This window comes from Stegostoma tigrinum, chromosome 1, assembly GCF_030684315.1.
Source record: "Stegostoma tigrinum isolate sSteTig4 chromosome 1, sSteTig4.hap1, whole genome shotgun sequence".
In the NCBI taxonomy this organism is placed as follows: Eukaryota; Metazoa; Chordata; class Chondrichthyes; order Orectolobiformes; family Stegostomatidae; genus Stegostoma; species Stegostoma tigrinum.
In genome coordinates this window covers 58,662,854-58,681,035 of record NC_081354.1, presented here as the reverse complement: position 1 = coordinate 58,681,035, position 18,182 = coordinate 58,662,854, and the positions used below count along the sequence as shown (strand labels likewise).

General features: G+C 41.1%; 1 protein-coding gene across 2 annotated transcripts in view; it reads left to right on the top strand.

Moving 5' to 3' along the window:
* The window catches only part of LOC125453033 (testican-3-like), a 477,228-nt gene that overhangs the window by 283,387 nt on the left and 175,659 nt on the right, over window positions 1-18,182 (top strand). For both annotated transcript variants that reach the window (XM_048532099.2, XM_048532093.2), the window contains exon 5: window positions 14,527-14,641. In XM_048532099.2, the coding sequence (XP_048388056.1) occupies window positions 14,527-14,641 (115 nt within the window). The remainder of the gene's footprint in view (window positions 1-14,526; window positions 14,642-18,182) is intronic.

The window sequence follows — 18,182 nt, the reverse complement described above, 5'->3', positions numbered from 1 at the left end:
AAGTGCCAGAGGATGATGCGTTAGATCCGGAGGTTGGTGGGGTGGTACGTGAGGATGAGGGATTTCTGTTTTGATTGTTTTTGCAGAGAGTGGGTGTGAGGGATGAGTTGCGGGAAATGCGAGAAGCACGGTCAAGAATGTTTTCGGCCACTGTGGAGGGGAAGCTGTGGTCCTTGAAAACGAGGATATCTGGGATGTCCAGGAGTGGACACCCTCATCCCAGGCCCCAAGAAGACCTGTCCATTCTTCCTCCCACCTATCCATTCCTCCCACTTCAAGCCCCACCCCCATCTCCTACCTACCAGCCTCATCCCCACCACCTTGACTTGTCCGACCTCCCTAGACTGACCTATCTCCACCCTAACTCCCTGTCTACACTCACCTTTACTGGCTCCATCTCTGCCTCTTTGACCTATCTGTCTCCTCTCCACCTATCTGTTCCTTTATCCATCTTCCATCTGCCTCCCCTTTTCTCTCTATTTATTTCAGAATCCCCTTCCCCTCCCCCATTTCTGAAGAAGGGTCCAGACCTAAAACGTCAGCTTTCCTGCTCCTCTGATGCTGCTTGCCCTGCTGTGTTCATCCAGCTCTACACCTTGTTATTCAAGATTGTCCAAACTGTCTTCATAGCTACTGCCCTTCAAATGAAAGAACATTCTGGTAAATTGTTTCTGTACGATCTCCAAAGCCTCCATGTCCTCCTTGTAGTGTGGCTACTAAAACTTTACATAATGTTCCAAATGTGGCCTGACTAAAGTTTTATACAGCTGCAACATGACTTGTGCATTTCACACACTATCCCCAACCAATGAAGGCAAGCAAGCCATTGGCCTTCTTAACCACCTTATCACTTGTGTTGCCACTGTCAGGGAACTGTATGCCTAGGCCCCTCTATGCATTGATGCCACCAATGGTTCTGCCATTTGATGTATGCTTCCCTCCTGCAGTAGATTTTCTAATGTGTGTCACATCACATTTGTCTAGATTAAGCTCTATATGCCATTTCTCCTCCTAAGTCTGCAGCAAACCTATATCCTACTCTGGCAATCCACTATCAGGGGCTCCCTCAATCTTTGTGCTGTTCACAACCTTACTTATCAGGCAACCTACATTGTCCTCCAATATGTCAAAAACAACAGGGGTCCTAGCACTGATTTCTGTAGAACGCCACTGGTCTCAGATCTTCAGTCAGAACAACATCCACCGCTACTCTGTCATTTATTACTAAGCCAATTTTATATCCACCTCACTGTGGATCCCATGTGACTTCATCTTTTATATCAGCCTGCTACGAGGGACCTTGTCAAAGGCCTTGCTGAAGCCCATATGAATAACACCTACTGCCCTTCTCTCACCAATCATCTTTGTCCCAGACATCCAGATATCCTCGTTTTTCAAGGACCGCAACTTCCCCTCCACAGTGGTCGAAAATGCCCTTGACCATGTCTCTTGCATTTCCCGCAACTCATCCCTCACACCCCCTCCCTGCAACAACAACCAAAACATAATCCCCCTCGTCCTCATGTACCATCCCACCAACTTCTCAAAAAGAAAACTCAATCAAGTTTGTGACACACAAGTTTTCCCATGCAAAGTCGTGCTGGATATTATGGATTAGTCCATTTTTTTTCCAAATGTCAATAAATCCTATCTTTAAGAATCTTCTCCAGTAATTTCCCTACCACTGATGAAAGGCTGATCAATCTGCAATATCGTGAATTATCCTTGTTGTCCTTCCTAAACAAAGGAACAACTTTGGCCAGTCTCTGGTTTCGCCCGGACCTCTCCTGTGACTAAAGAGGGTACAAAACTTTCTTTCAAGGCCGCAATAATTTTGATATCTGCCTCCACTAGCATTCTGGAATAAATCCCATTGGGTTATGCCTACCTTAATGCTTTTCAAAACAGCTAACATCACTCCCTTCTTAATATTGACATGTCCTAGAATATCAACATACCCATCCCAAGACTCAGTATCCACCATGTCCTTCTCCTTTGTGAATACCCTTGTAAAGCATTTGTTAAGGACCTTGCCCAACACCTCCAGCTCCTCACACAAATTCCCTCCTTTGACCTTGAGTGGATCTACCCTTTTCCTAGCTACCTTCTACCTGAGCGCTAATCAACTGGCCTTTAAAAGATTCCCACATGATAAATGTGGCTTTACCCTCAAACCATCAACCCTAATCTACATTCTGCAGTTCCTGCCTAATATTGTTGTAATTAGCTTCCCCCAATTTAGTACTTTCACTCTGAGGACCATTCTTATCCATATCAATGAATAACTTAAAACTTAAAAAGTAATGGTCACTATTTGCAAAGTGGTCCCCCACTGAAGCTTCAATCACTTAGCTGGGCTTGTTCCCCAATATCAGATGTAGTATGGCCCCTTACCTAGTTAAACTTTTACATATTGTTTCAAAAAACAATCCTGGACTCCCTCCTCCCACTACATCCAAGCCCCTGGCATTAAACAAGTCCCAATCAATAGAAGGGAAGTTAAAGTCGCTCAACGTAACAACCCATGTTGTTTTTACATTATCCATAATTTGTCCACGTACCTGTTCCTCGAAGGCCATTGGGAAGTTTGCGGCACAATTCCACCAAAGTGATTGCACCCATCTTATTCCAGAGCAGTACCCATGGGGCCTCACTGGATGATCCCCCCAAGATGTCCTCCCTCAGGGCACTGTAATGTTGCCCTTTATCAACAAGGCAACTCTCCCAACTCTAATCCCAGAACATTAACTGCCCGTTTTGTCCCTCTGTCAACTAAGTCTCTGTAATGGCTGCAGCATCATTGCTATATGTTTTAATTTGAGCTCTGTCTCCACCTACCTTAACTGGTATACTCCTCACGTTAAAAAGAATGCACCTCAGATTGCTGGTTCCACTGTGTTTAGTAACCTCTCCCTGTCTTTTCTTCCTGTTAGTCTATCTGACTTTAGCCTCTAACTCATCCCTAATCATTTTACTTGTTGACCTATTGCTCTGATTCCTGTCCCCTTGCAACACTAGTTTATATCCTCCCAAGTGGCAGTAACAAACCTCCCTGCCAGAATCAAAAAGAAAGTTGCTGGAAAAACCAGAAGGTCTGGCAGCATCTGTGAAGGGAAAACCAGAGTTAATGTTTCAGATCTAGTGACCCTTCCTCAGAACTGATGGTGGCTGGGAAAATGTCAGTTTGTATGCAGAAAATAGGGAGGTGGGTGGGGGTAGGGAGTAAACGATAGGATAGAGCCCAAAGAGAGAGAAAGACAGTTGGACAGACAAAGGAGTTACTAACGATCAGGCTGGGAGGGTGAGTAGTTGTTAATGGGGGCTGTTAGTGGCTAACAACAGGGGGTGTGTAATGGCAGGCTATGTGGTAACAAGGTGTGGTGTGTGAGGTAGGGACTGGGACATGGAAGAGTTTAGGCCCAAAGTTATTGAACTCAATATTGAGTGCGGAGGTCTATAAGGTCCCCCAGTGGAAAATAAGATGTTGTTCCTGCGGTTGTGTTGAGCTTCGCTGGAACGCTGCAGCAAGCCAGAGACACAGATGTTGGCCAGGGAGTAGGGTGGCGCATTAAAGTGGCAAGTAACAGGTAGTTTAGGGGTTTTTTTGTGAGCAGAAAGTAGATGCAAAGCAGTTGCAAAGTCTACGCTTCGTCTCCCCAGTGTAGAAGAGACCACAATGTGAGCAGAGAATGCAGTAGACTAGATTCTGGGAAGTGCAGGTGAAGTGTTACTTTACCTGGAAAGTATGTTTGGGCCCTTGGATACCGGGGAGGGAGGAGGTAAAAGGCCAGGTGTTGCATCTTCGCCGATTACGAAGGAAGGTGCCGTAGGTCTGTGGGGAGGTGTTGGGGGTGAAGGACATGTTGATCAGGATGCCCTGGAGGGAACAGTCCCTGTGAAAGGCAGACAAGGGAGGGGAGGGGAATGTGTGTCTGGTGGTGGCATCTTGCTAGAGGTGGCAGAAGTGGCAACTGATGATTTTCTGGATGTGGATGCAGGTGGGATGGTAGGTGAGGATAAGGGGAACCCTATCACTGTTGCGGGAAGGAAGAGAAGGGGTGAGGGCTGATGTGCAGGAGATGGGTCATACCTGGTTGAGGGTCCTGTCGACAATGGAGCTGGGGAATCCTCTGTTGAGGAAAAAGGTGAACATTTCGGAGGCTCCCTTGTTGAACTTGGTGTCATCTGAACATATACAATGGAGACAGAGGAGCTGAGAGAATGGGATGGAGTCTTTACAGGAAGTGGGGTGTGAGGATGTATAAACCAGAAAGCTGTGGGAGTGAGTGGGTTTGTAATGGCTATTCGTGGCCAGTCTATCCCTAGAAATGGAAACACAGCTATCAAGGAAGGGAAGGGAGGAGTCAGAAATAGACCAGGTGAAAGTGAGGTCAGGGTGGAAATTTTCCAATTCCAGATGAGAACTGGAAGTCGCACCGATGATATCACCACAGTATCGGAGAAAGAGTTGTGGGTGGGGGCTGGAATAGGACTGGAACAAGGAATGTTCCATGTTTCCCATGAAGAGACAGGCATAACTGGGGCCCTTGCGGGTACCCGTGGCAACCCCTCTTACCTGAAGAAAATGGAAGGAGTTAAAAGAGAAGTTGTTGAACAGAATATTGTTCCACCCACCTTAGGTGTAACCCGTCCCTCTTGTACAGGTCCCTTGCCCCAGAAGATATCCCGATGATCCACATAACGGAAGCCCTCCCCCCTACATCAGCCTTTTAGCTACATATTTAACTACTTTTTTCCACTTGCTAGCCTCACATATGGCACAGGAAGTTATCCTTAGATTACAACCCTTGATGTCCTGCTGTTCAACTTCCTCCCACCTCTCAGAACTCCCATTGCAGGACCTTCTCGCTCTTTCTGTCTATGTCATTAGTAATATGGACCACAACCTCTGGCTGCTCACCCTCCCCATTCGGAATATCCTGTGCCTGCTGAGAGAAAATATTGCAGAGTCTGTCTGATGGCAGATGTCAACAATTTATTATTAATAAGGACTATAGCTGTGACTGTGGTGATGCTTCCCGGTGTTAAAATGAGTGTCCAAATCTATTCAGCATGTTAATTGTGTTTGCTGTTTTAAAGCCTTAATTGTGTAATACATGTGCGAAACCAGAAATGGACTAATGAACTAAAAATAGGTCAGCTTTGAATTTCCTTGTTGGGTTGAAATATTTTTAAGTATTGGCATTTCAGTATTTTTGGTTAAAAGTCTAGTTTTACCATTAAAAATTATCAAAATAATAATGAAAATCATGACTAGCACATCCACTATCTCTGCAGCTATCTTTTTTAGAACTCAGTGGTGTAGTCCATCAGGCCCAAGGGATTGCTCAGGTATTAGTCCACTAATTTTCTCCATTTTTTTCACTGGATATTAAATACCTTAATTTCCTCACTCCTTTATGTGCGAGGTCATTCTATATTTCTGATAGGCAAATTGTGCCATCTACTTAGACAGAGACACATTTGTTCAATGTCCATATCATTTCCTCATTTCCCCCTGATAATTTGACCTGCCTGTATTTCTAAGGACTAACATATATCTACTCTCTTCATATGCTTATAAAAGGTCTGTCAACTTTTTCAACTACTTTGCTCTCCTCATTTATGCCCATTCTTTGTTAAGTTTTTATCAACTTTTTGGTGACTTTTTGGTGTCTAAAACGGTTTAAATCCTCATGTTTTCCACTGTTCTTTGCAACATTCTCAGCCTGTTTGCTGAATCGAATACTGTTTCTAATTTAGGAGTGACATGGATGGTCTTCTTTTTCCCATTAGTGTTCATTTTTCAATGGAAAGTGCTTTTGCCAAGAAACTTGTCAACTGGTTCATTCCTCTCCAGCCATGAGGAGTTGCCCATTGTTCACCAACATTAGTCTCTAAGTTAAACAACAACCTCTGGAGCATGCACTTGTGTGGTTTAGTCTGTGTTTCCACTGGCTACAAAATAATAGAATCTCACTGATAGACTCCGCATTCAAGTCAATGGACGTAAACCCTGTACTCCCACAGTTAAGTAGAAACCATGGAATGAAAAGTTTAGACTGGTACGTTCAGTTGTAGGTGATATTTAATGATATGATTTACAATTACTTGAAAACAACCTTAAGAATTTATTTTACAAATTTCAGTCTTATTTTTTGGAAGACATTGTACAGGAACAAGTTGTTCAGCTCAATAAGTCCATATTATAGATATGCTCTGTTGCAATTTTCAGAATTTAAGCAATATTTGAGATTTAAATGTGAAGATTAAACCGGTTTTTTTTTGTCTGTTTTATCTGTCTACATTCTACCGCAATCCAATGTTTTATTTCATTTTCAGAACACATTTTAAATCTAATTTATGGTTCCTCGTTTATGCAGTGCTTGTGTCAGTGTAATTCATCAAACTGCTACTCGTCCTGTTCCCAGGTGTCTCATTCTCTGTAGAGAATGCTATGCACAATATCACCAAGTCTCCACTAAGGACAAATGTGCAAAACTATCAGCAATCACCAGTGAAGTGAACTGATCCTTCTCTGTTGGTTTAAAAAAAATGTCAGGCTGGAAACAAGAGGACAAGGCAGGCTAGGTTTAATTTTGGGTATTGTGCAAGAATTTGTAGACAATCTAACTGAACTAACAGTGGCTGTAACATGACTGAATTTGATGGGTTTGAGGGATAGAAGGGTGAGGTACAAACAAACATTTTTAATTTATAAAACATTGACCGCGAAGGGGTAAGATCAGAACTTGACCTCTGTAGACTGGGTGAACTGTTGACTAGTATAAGTACTACTTGACAACAGAAGTTGATTTTAGCAGCTGATATAAAATACGTATGTATTTTTAATCAATTGTTAAGAATCTCTTTCCCTTAATAGAAGCATGTTCCAAACGGTAGCAGTTTTGTTTGCATTACAAGTAATCTCAGCTAATCTCTAGATTTTTGTTCTCTGCTGGTTCTTAAAATCTTATTTTTATTTATTTCATAATTCAAAAAAATTGTGTCTTATTTTGAAGTAGTTTGTTATGGTAGACAGATAATATAATGATACCACAAGCCCATTACACTTATTTGTGTCTTAGATGTTGCTCCGTGCTCATTTGTGCTTTGTCTGTATTCTGCCAGAAGTTCTAACTTGAGGACCTCTGCTCCTTCTTTCCTAACTTGTTTCTAGTCTTTCTGTTTTTTAGTCTCAATTTTTCTGTCTTATTGTCACCCTGTAAATAGGAAGGATATTATTAAGCTGGAGAGGGTTCAGAAGAGATTTACCAGGATGTTGCCAGGAATGGAGGGTTTGAGTTAAAAAAAAGGTTGGAATTTTTTTCACTAGAGCAGAGGAGGTGGAGGGGTGACCTTCCAGAGGCTTATAAAATAATGAGGGATATAAATAAAGTGAATGGCAAGTGTCTTTTCCTTAGGATGTGGGATTCCAAGACTAACTGGGCATACTTTTAAGGTGAGAGGAAAAGACTTTACAAAGAAATGAGGGGCAGTTATTTTACACAGTGTGGATCATGTGTGGAATGAACTTCCAGGGGAAGTGATGGATGTGTGTATTGTTATAATGTTTAAAAGATATCTGGATAAGTTCATGAATAGGAAATGTTTGCAGGGATATGGGCCACGCTCAGGCAGATGGGACTGGGATTATAGTTGGTATGGATTAGACTAAAGGATCTGTGCTGTATGATTCCTATGACTCTATTTATACTTGAGCTTTTAACATCATTTAGCCCCAGAGTCAGTTGATTTTCTGCACTTTGGCTCCTGTCACTTTGGGTATCTTATCTGAAATAATTTTAACTGGTTTGGTGTATTTAGCTGCTACATGGTCCTAATTTAAAACAATATAAGGATTTATTGAATAATAATTTCTATGTTTGCTTAACCTCTCTTAAACCTGAAATAGTGAGATGTTGCTTGATTTATCTTTTTTCTTTTTTTTAATGTACATTCTTTACTGAGACAGGCCAAACAAGTTTTCTCAAATCTTGATATTCACGGGAATCCCAGAATGGTCTCAATAAACAATTCCCCAATATCTGCCGTCACTAAACCTGCATGCCCTCTCCATTGCCAATTAGCTCAATTGGGACACCTCCCCACCTACACCAAAAGTAATAGCTGTGTCGTCCATGCTCAACTCTCATAACACCTACATCTCTCCTATTTCATGAGGGAAATAGCCCACAATAAGGCACTAAGAGTCAAACTGGTTGGAGTGTTGCTCATCATTCAGCTCCTAACCCATTTGAGGAGCGGATACTGGCTCCAGTCAGGGCCTCGACTGGTATCAGAGGCAGCTCTTGACTTATCGTGCATGGACATCAGCACGAAGTCATTCCTCTTGACTGAGTCGCTATTATTCACAAATGTGGCAAGGCATGGTGGCTGAATGGCTAGCACGGCTGCCTCACAGCAGCAGGATCTCAGGTTCAATTCCACTGTCGGGCAACTGTCTGTATGGAGTTTGCACATTCTCCCGCTATCTGCTTGGGTTTCCTCCAGGTGCTCTGGTTTCCCCCCACAGTCCAAAGATTTGCAGGCTAGGTGGATTGGCCCTGCTAAATTGCTGATAGTCTTCAGAGATGTGTAGCTTCTGCGGTTTTTAGGGGGATGGGTCAGAGTGGGATGTTCTGTGTGTCAGTATGGACTTCTTGGGCTGAAGGGCCTATTTCCAAACTGTAAGGATTCTGTGAACTCTGTCTGTGAACTAAGAGCTTCCTGGATTTGTGCCTTCACTGAATGGCATGGCAAGAGTGTGGTATTATAAACTTGCTATCTATGGCTGAGGGGTGGAAAAGCCAGCAAGGGATGATAAAGCAATGCAAGTCATAGATTACATGAGAGTTCAGGTAGGCTTAGAGTTAAGTAAGCACTATGAGAGCAAAAGAAGAGTTTAGAATGGAGAGCATGGAACAGTCCATTGGCTGTGTGCTTGTCCCTTGCTGCAGCATTGCGATGATTGGTTACCAGTGCAGCATTGAAGTGCTGCAAGTGGATCACAGATGTGTTAGGGTCCTTGGAGGTTAGTATAAGTCAGATGCCAGTGATGGTGGATGTGGGGAGGATTTTGCTAGTGACTGTGACATATGCCCTGAGATGTTAGTGCCTGGTTTTCAACATTGAGTCATTCAGAACAAGTGGCAATCTAAATCTACCGGATGTTTGTTCTGGCTTCCTTGATGAGTTTTCCTGGCATCTATCTTTATTCAGTGAAATAGATAGGATGGGAGGTTGAACATGAATGATATGAATTGTTTTTCTTATATGGTGTTTTACAAGCATTCATGGTCATCAGTTGGCAACTCGCCACTGCCTAATGAGGATTGCGCTCTGCTGCTTGTGAAAAGCAGAAAAGATTATGTGATTTGCTGGGACATCAAGATGGATCTTGCTTCACTTGTCATCCAATTTTGCCACACGTCACTCAGACCCCTGTAAGATTCTGCCCAGAGTACCTGAATATTTGGATAAAAATAAACTGGTCAGAGAGAATCAGCATGGATTTGTGAATTGTTTAATGTTTTCAAAGGCTAATTTACCGTGGCATATGAGGTAGTGTTAATCAATGTTATTTAATGAAATTCAAAAATGCATTTGTTAAGCTGCTGTGCAATTGATTGTTAGCAAACGTTAAACTGCATGGAATCGGAGACATGCTAGTGAAAGGAATGAAGAGTTAGTTAAGGGAAAGGAGACTGGGAGGAAAAAGTCAAGGTTACAAAAGGACAAAAGGATAGCTTAACTGAATGGGCAAAACTGGAGTAGAAGAAATTCAATGTGGGCAAACATGCAGGTGGTCATTTTGAATCCAGGTTTGACAGATCAGAGGATATTCCAAATGTTAAAAAGCCATGGACTGTGGAAGGATGGAGAGATTACAATGGGCCACATACAGAAATCATAAACAGTTTGTTGGAACCAATAAGGATTGCAAATGCTAGAAACCAAAGCCTATAGGTGTGAGGCTAGAAAAACTGTGCTGCTCTTGTAGCTATATTTATATGGCTAGTTTAGTGAGTTTTTGTTTAATGGCAATCCCAGAATGTTGATAGTGGGGCATTCAAAGATAATAATGCCATTGAATGTCAGTAGGTGCTGGTTAGGTTTCCTCTTGGTAAAGATGATCATTGTCCGGACTTTGTTCCTGCGAACAGTAATTACCAGTTGTTTGCTCACACCCAGATATTGTGCAAGCTTTGCTATATTTGGACATGAGCTGCTCATTGTATCTGAGGAGTAGTGAATCGTGCTGAATATTGTAAATTCAGCAAACATCCCAACTTCTGACATTATGATAGAGTGTGCATTTAACTATTTCATTTAACTAGACTGATGGAAGAAGCTGGGCTTGTTTTCCTTTGGGAATAGAAGGTTGAGAGGAGATCCGATAAAGGTTTTCAAAATCATGACAGGCCTCGACAGAGTGAAGAGAAAGTAGTTTTCTTGAGGAAGGAACCAGAGAACCCTAATATAAGATGAATGACAAATGAATTGATATCAAAACGAAAGTTTTTTTTTACCCAGCAGCAGGTTGATATCAGGAACAAACTGCTTGAGTATGATGGGGGCAGATTCAGCAATTTTCTGAAGGGTAATGCCCATTTTCCGGATGGGAAAAAATAATGAAGAGAAAAGGGCAATGAAAGCTCGAAAGTGCATAAACCATTTACAACTTGTAAAAAATTAATAATCAGATAACTTTGTAATCACGCAGCTGAATCCACTGGTGCAAAACTAGAAGTCTACCTTATGATTGCTGAAGACTCAAAAAAGTCATGATAGCATTCATAGATAACAAGGTGTAGAGCTGGGTGAACACAGCAAGCCAGGCAGCATCAGAGGAGCACAAAAGCTGATGTTTCAGGTCTGAAACATTAGCTTTCCTGCTTCTCTGATGCTGCCTGGCCTGCTGTGTTCATACAGCTCTACACTTTATTAGATTAGATTAGTTTAGATTCCCTGCAGCATTAGCAGTTACTACCATCGCTGAATGATAGCATTCAGCCATTTTCATCCACACTTCCATTAACCATAAATCATTCCAAAGAAAGCTGCGGATGTTAACACACCTGCACTTTATGATTGCTCAAGAATGTCGAGATGGGATACGAAGGTGAAAAGACACAGCAAAGATTGCAGCTGCAACAAGCAGTTATCAACCCTGGTGTACATGGGTCAATTCTATTTTCTTCCGAACTCTGCAAGCATTTGTTGCACATACATAATTAGCCTTGAGATGTTCCATATAATTCTTTTTCTAACATTTTGTATCTGTTCCTGATTAGCAATCTGTCAAATATGAATGTTTTATAATGTTTTGTAAGGCTGTAGTGATTAAGAAGTATTTTTGTTCTGAGAAAATTAACTTTGTTAAAAACATTTTTACTCCAAAAGCATATATACAAAGTCCACAACATGCTCTTTAATAAGAGTGTGTTGTAGGAACTGATACCTTTTGCAAACCTGCAGTTTGAAAAGATTATTTTGTGTTTATTTTTGGTTCAGCTAGTTCTCCTCACTGCTTGAGATAATACAAATGCTTGAACCAAATTTGAGATTAGTGGATCTCTTAACGAAAATGTTAATGGTGTTTATTGCAACCTCATCACCTGAACAATCATGCAAAGAGTAATTGAAAACGTTCTGTTCTACTGCTCATTGAAGAATCTGTCATATATATGAATAGACATTTCTGTGTCAACTCATCCTATTTACGCTCCTAACACTTTGCTGCTCAAAATGCTTTAATATGCGTGTCACTTTTACATGGGTGATGCATATTAATATGCCATCCCTGAAGAATTGGCCTCAAAATAGCAATTTCATACTTGAATGTAAGTTGGGCTCACTGGCCCATGGTATTGCAACTAGGCCCACACATGTGCCACAGAAATAATGAATAATTGCACCTGCCTGCTTTGCAAAGCATGGGGGGTAGTAAAAGAAGCAGTAACAGATGATCAGAAGTTTTGTTAGGTGCTGAAACAATAAGAAAGTGAGAAAGAGGAGTTAGAATGATAGAATGGTCTCATTACAGAAGGAGGCCACTTGACTGACATTTTTTAACACTGCATCTCAGCAAAAGAGGTACTCTCATTTTTCTCCGAAGAGCCTTGAAAAGCTCTGTTTCTCAGCTGCTTATCTTATGCCCTTTTGCCGCGTTGCTTTACATACACTGAATAGCTGAACCTGTTTAAATGAGCCCATCGCATACTACTTTCAGATCCAGGTGGCCAGCTGAAGGCACTGTGGACACATCAACTCCTCCACCTGATATTCTCCTTTTTCCTCTTGCTGATGATGCTGAACACTGATGTTGCTGAAGGGTGGCTGTTTGGACATCTGAATGATATTTTCAGAAAGTCAGTAGCTTTTTCTGTTGGGGCTCTTGTGCTTATGTGGATCTGGTTATACCTTTCTTTTGTATCAGTGACAAAGCTCGTCTCAAGTGTTGTCTGTCATATCCTTAGATAGTAGCCCTTGTTTCCAAGGAGCCATTTACTGGAGGTGAGGAAATGTGTAGGAGAAGTGACTAATGCACATGAAGACATTATGATGGCTTCCAGGATGTCTTGTAGGGATGTGCATAGATCACCAGTGGTCGCCTACCAGCTGAATGTTGATGGAGTGAATAGTTAATAAGTATTCCTGAATGAGCTGATGGTGCCTTGATTGCTACATGTATTGGTCTGAGAGTCCCTGTACTTTTTGGAATCCACCACTGCAACAAATGCCAAGGATTTCCAGTATCAATCTTGACTTACTGGTGGGGATGTCAATGAAAGTGGCCATGCTGGTTTATGAGTTATTGATCATCTGGGCTTGTGAAAAACCCTGTTACGTCACCAGTAGATCTCTGGAAGGAGCTGGAGACACACACATTTGTGGCTCTGTTTACCTCGATGGCCGCTGATAATGCATGGCCGCCTAATTGTCTCAGAAGAATGTCTTGTTCCAAAAGGCTGCAGTGCCAACAGTGACCTGTTCCTGCGGCACTATTGCTTCACCACGTAAAGGATGCTGATTTGTGATTGTAACAAGGCCAGCCAGCTAGACTGCATAGAAAATGAGTTCCGTGATTGCTCCAGATTAACAGCCCCAATCAGGGAGCCCTGAATGACAGATAAAATAAGGAGTGTCAGATATTGACACTCTGCATGCTGACTGTTACAAAGCTGTGCCAGAGTCAAGGACTTCCCACATCCAAATAAAGGGTAATGTGGTGGCAGGATACTGACCTTTGTGGAGTTTTCTCACTGATCTTTTGGCTGTGCTGCCATTATCAGCTGCTTCAAGTTAGATGTAATCCTCCTAGGAATAAGATATATATGAACAGAGTCTTGAGAGGAAGATAATCCTTTTAGATTGAAGAAAGTTTCTCAAAGTGCCCGAATGCTGACTCTGGCCTAATAACCTGGTTAACGCAAGAAGAGAGCTTTTCCAAGTGATCAGACTGCAATCTGGCTTGTTCAAGAAGATTGAAGAAAACAGAAGAAGAAGAAGCCTTCATTTCCACCCATTGGGATCAGCTTCCTACTGTTTCTCCAATCCTAGACTAATAAACTCTTCTCACCTGAAATAGGTTAGGTGTCTTTTCTGCTTTAGATTATGTATCATAGCTAAGCTTTTGTTTTTTAATAAACATAATAAGCAACCATTAAAATCACTTCTGAATCCTGAATTACCTCATTGGAGAAATCAGTCACCCCCAAACCTTAAAATTTACAGCATGTATATTAAAGGACTGCTGTAAAGACTGGGACCAATTGCTCTTGAGAACATATACTTTAGAAAAAAAATCAAAAATTATATCCATGGAGTGGCAATCATTCTAAGCTTTTTTTTGGGTAAGAAAGAGCTTCTAACTGGAAATGCCGATCAGAGCTCCTCTAGAAACATGGCATCCTATTTTAAATCAGACAGTTCCCTCACAGTGTAGGGTATAAAAGGAAGTAGTCAAAACACACCCCATTTACACAGCAGCAACTACCAGACTCTCTGATTTGAGTGTATCGCATCACAGAGTACAACCACTTGGACTTGTGAAAGGTGTGGCCAGTGAGAGGCTCAGTTTGATAGTTGCACAGGAGTTAGACGTGGTTTTTAACAGTCTAATTTTTCCTGACAAGTTATTTACTTAATTGTGGAGGAGCCCTCTCAATTTTCCAATTTAAACTGGTACTTTTGGAGGGTACTAGATATAGCGGAAAGTGCCCTTTCAAATTTTCAATTACCTTTGAGTCTGCTCCGTTGTGAATTCTGCAGAATTTTGATGCACCACTCACATCGACACTGCAAAGCTGAATGTCTGACCTTTAGAAAATCCCGGTCAGTATTCAGAATGCAGTTGATTTTCTTTTATTCAAAAACAGATATATACTTCAATGATTTTGTTCTTAATTTTTGTTAGATACTAAAAAATGAAATGCCTCGTCATTGCATTATTCATCCGAAATGGTCTGACAGCAGGTTGTGAGAAGAAAATAACAATCTTTATGTTTGTTTTTGTTGTAGCATGAAAGAAACTGGCTTGACCCACAAATCACGGAAAGGAGCAAATTGCAAGTTGTGTCCAGTAGTTCATCCTCATCCTGTATGTGGAACAGATGGCCATGTCTACTCTTCTCCGGTAAGGATATATTGACATGGAAAGTAGAATTATTTGCTTATTTAGGATTAATTTCTTCATCTTAATATTGAAAATGTTCCAATTATGTGAGAGTTCACTTGTCAACATCAATTCAGGATACATTAGTAAAAGGAAGGTAAAATAATTCTACTTGTTGTAGATATTGGTTATATTTTAAAAGACACCGACGTTTGTTATTGTTAAATCTTTACACAGAGCATATCTGAAATGTTAGTGACAGGAATTTTCCGTGGTTATAGTTGGTAGGTTCCCCTATCATTTGAGGATGGCAATATTTATGGAGTGGCCACCTCCACTGAGATGTTTTGTTGCCCACTTAACATTCGTGACTGAATGTGGCAAGATTGCAGAGCTTTGAATTGCATAGCTCTGTCTGGCATTTGCTGCTTCTGCATTTTGGCACACAAGTAATTCTGTTTTGTAGCTTTACCAGGTTAACACCTTATCCTTAGGTATGCCTGGTGCTTTCCAGGTATTCCGCCCCTGCACTCTTCATTAAACCAGATTTGATCCGCTGGTTCGGTAATAGTGGAGTTAGGTAAATGCAGAGTCAAAAGGGTGCAGATTATGCCCAAGTACATTAATGCTGCGCTGAAGACCTGTAATGTCTCGTTGATGTCCAATCTTGAGTTAGTAGATCTTTTCAAAATCTGTCCCATTTACCACAATGGCAGTGCCATTAGTCATGATCAAGGGTATCCTCAATGTGAAGATGGGATTTCGTCAACTGAAGGGCCACATAGTGGTCACTTGTAATGATTCTGTCATGGGCATATATATTTGTTACTGGCAGATTGGTGAGGATGAAGTCAGGTATGTCTTTCTATCTTATTGGTTTCTTCATCACTTGCTACAGACCCAGCCTGGTAGCTATGCCCTTTAGGACCCAACCTGTTTGGTCAGTAAAGGTGCTGTGGAGCCATCCTTAGTGATGGGCATTGAAGATACCCCACCCAGAGTATACTTTGTGCTTTTACCACCCTTGTTGCTTCGTCCAAGTCGTGCTCAATATGGAGGAGTACTGATTCATCAGCTAAGATGAGAGGTAAGGGAGGTTCCTATGCGTGGGAATCAGGAAAAGGTTTCCCTATACTAGTTTAACCTGTTGCAATAATGTTTCATGGGATACAGAGTCAATGTTGAGAACCCCCAAAGCAATGCCTTCCTGATTCTATCCCTGTGTGCGGCCACCTCTGCTTGGTTTCACCTTCTTGTTGGACAAGACATTCCCGGAGTGGTGATGATGATGTCTGGGATGCTGTTTGTGAGCGATGATTCAATGGGTTAGGCTGTTGCCGGAGGAGTCTGTGAGATAGGTCTCCAAATTTTGGTACTTTCCCCCAGGTGACAGTAATAACCTTTTGCAAGGTTGAAATGGCTGAGTTGCCATTATTATTTCATTACCTAAGCTGTTAGCAGGTACTTCTCATGCTTTACTTTTAGCATGATGTGGAGGTGTCAGTGTTGGACGAGGGACTGCACTCCGAAAGTTTGGGTGATTCCAAATAAATTTGTTTGACTGTAACCTGGTGCCATGAGACAACTTCCTTTTAGCAGTTAGATACAATTGATTGGCTTGCAAGACCATTTCAGAGGACAGTTAAGAGTCAAGCGCATTACTGAGATTCTCGAACCACATGTAGGCCAGACTAGGTAAGGATGGCAAATTTCCTTCCCCAAAGGGCATTAGTGAACCAGATGGGTTTCTATGGTAATTAGCTATGGTTTCATGGTCATTATTAGTCTTTTAGTTCCAGAATTTTTGAATTCAGTCTCCAAAATCAGCTATGTTGGGATTCTAATTCAGGTCTCCAGAATATTACCTGCGTTGTGGATTACGAGTCCAAAAAGAATACCACTACATCATCACCTCTCACCTCCCGAGAATGTTGGATGTGGGGCTTCAGCAATGAGAATGCCATTGAATGTCAAGGGATAATGTTTCGATTCTCTTTTGTTGAGATGGTTATTGCCTGACCCATGTGTGGCAGGTGTGTTACTTGTAACTTAGCAGCCCATGTTGTTAATGTCTGCCTGACGTATTCTCCTGAATGTTTGGTAAGTCAATTCCACGAAGAATATGTGTATATATTTTTTAAAAAAAAGTTCTTTTTCTCCCTTTAACCACTTTAATTTTTTTTTAAATAATCAAACATGTTAGACCTGGTCCTCAGTCCCACACATGCAGAAGTCCCAATATGAAGCCTTTCTTGGGCTATCACCTTATCTATCAACAGAGGTTATGAGTGGTCTTTGCTCATCTCCCATAGTTCTGATATCTTACTTAGTGTTCAGGGTATCAAGTATAGACGAGCAAACAATCCTCCAAGACAATAAGACTCTTTATTAGATTGATACCTTTCGATGAATTGTAGTCAGGTGATTTATTTCATGTCACCAGAAATATTTCCATTTGGTGATCTAATTTTTCTGCTTTTATCAATCAGTTCAATTTTACACACTACCATGCCATTCACAGACCCTAAAGAAATGTTGTTGCCCAATAAAATATTCACAAATTTAAATCATGAATTAAATGTTTCCACTCTGTTCCAATTATTAATACATTTTATTTATTTTACTTAACCAAGCCTCCTCATGGAACTTTTTATTTCACGAAATAACACTCCATATTACGTATGAATCCATTTTATCATCCTAAATTATCCCAAATCCAAAAAGCAGTGTGGTTAAGTTGCCAAGACTTGTCCAGTTTACTTTTATTGCCTTGAGACTTTTTTCGTCTTCATTAAAACTTTTGGGAGGGAGCTGGCTGGACTCCACTAATCTCTTTTGTTGAAAACTTGATCAACCCCTTAAGCTTGTAAAAGCACCATGTTTCCAAGTTCCAAAAATTGATGTTATAGTGATAAACATATTTGCAACTTCTTTTGTAGTTAATTCCCAAATAGCTTCATGTTTGTACATTTTGATCATAAACAGATTAAGGCTGAATTTTTAAAAGACAAAGTCATCGTCATCACTTTTGGGGCTGAGTTTTCATAGCTCTCTCGAGACTGGACTGGGGGTGAATGTGAGGTGGGGAAACGGGACTGGTGGCTGGGAGATCAGTGTGGACCACATCACCCCCACAGAAGAAAATTCACAGAGGCAGATCTGGTGCCAACTGTACCAAAGCAGGTTGCTTACTAGGGTGGATTAGGCACCGCAGGGAATAATATATCATTTCATGATTTTGTTCTGTCACTATGGGAAAATGTCCATTCAAATTAAGAAATTGAATATTTAAAAAGAGCAATATACTTAAATTAAGCAACTTAAACTTATATCTGGTGAGTTTAAAATAATTGTTCGTACGAAGTTTGAGATCAACTGCAAACATAAGTTCATGACATTTTATAAATGTATCCAAAAGTTAAACAGCCAAACTTGATTTCAAATATTTTCTTCCTTCCTGTGCACGTTTAAAACTGTAGACTTGGATCTTAAGTCTTCAGATTCACACCCAACTACAAGTTGTCTCAAAATTGTTACCAAAGAGAACACAATATTTAATGAT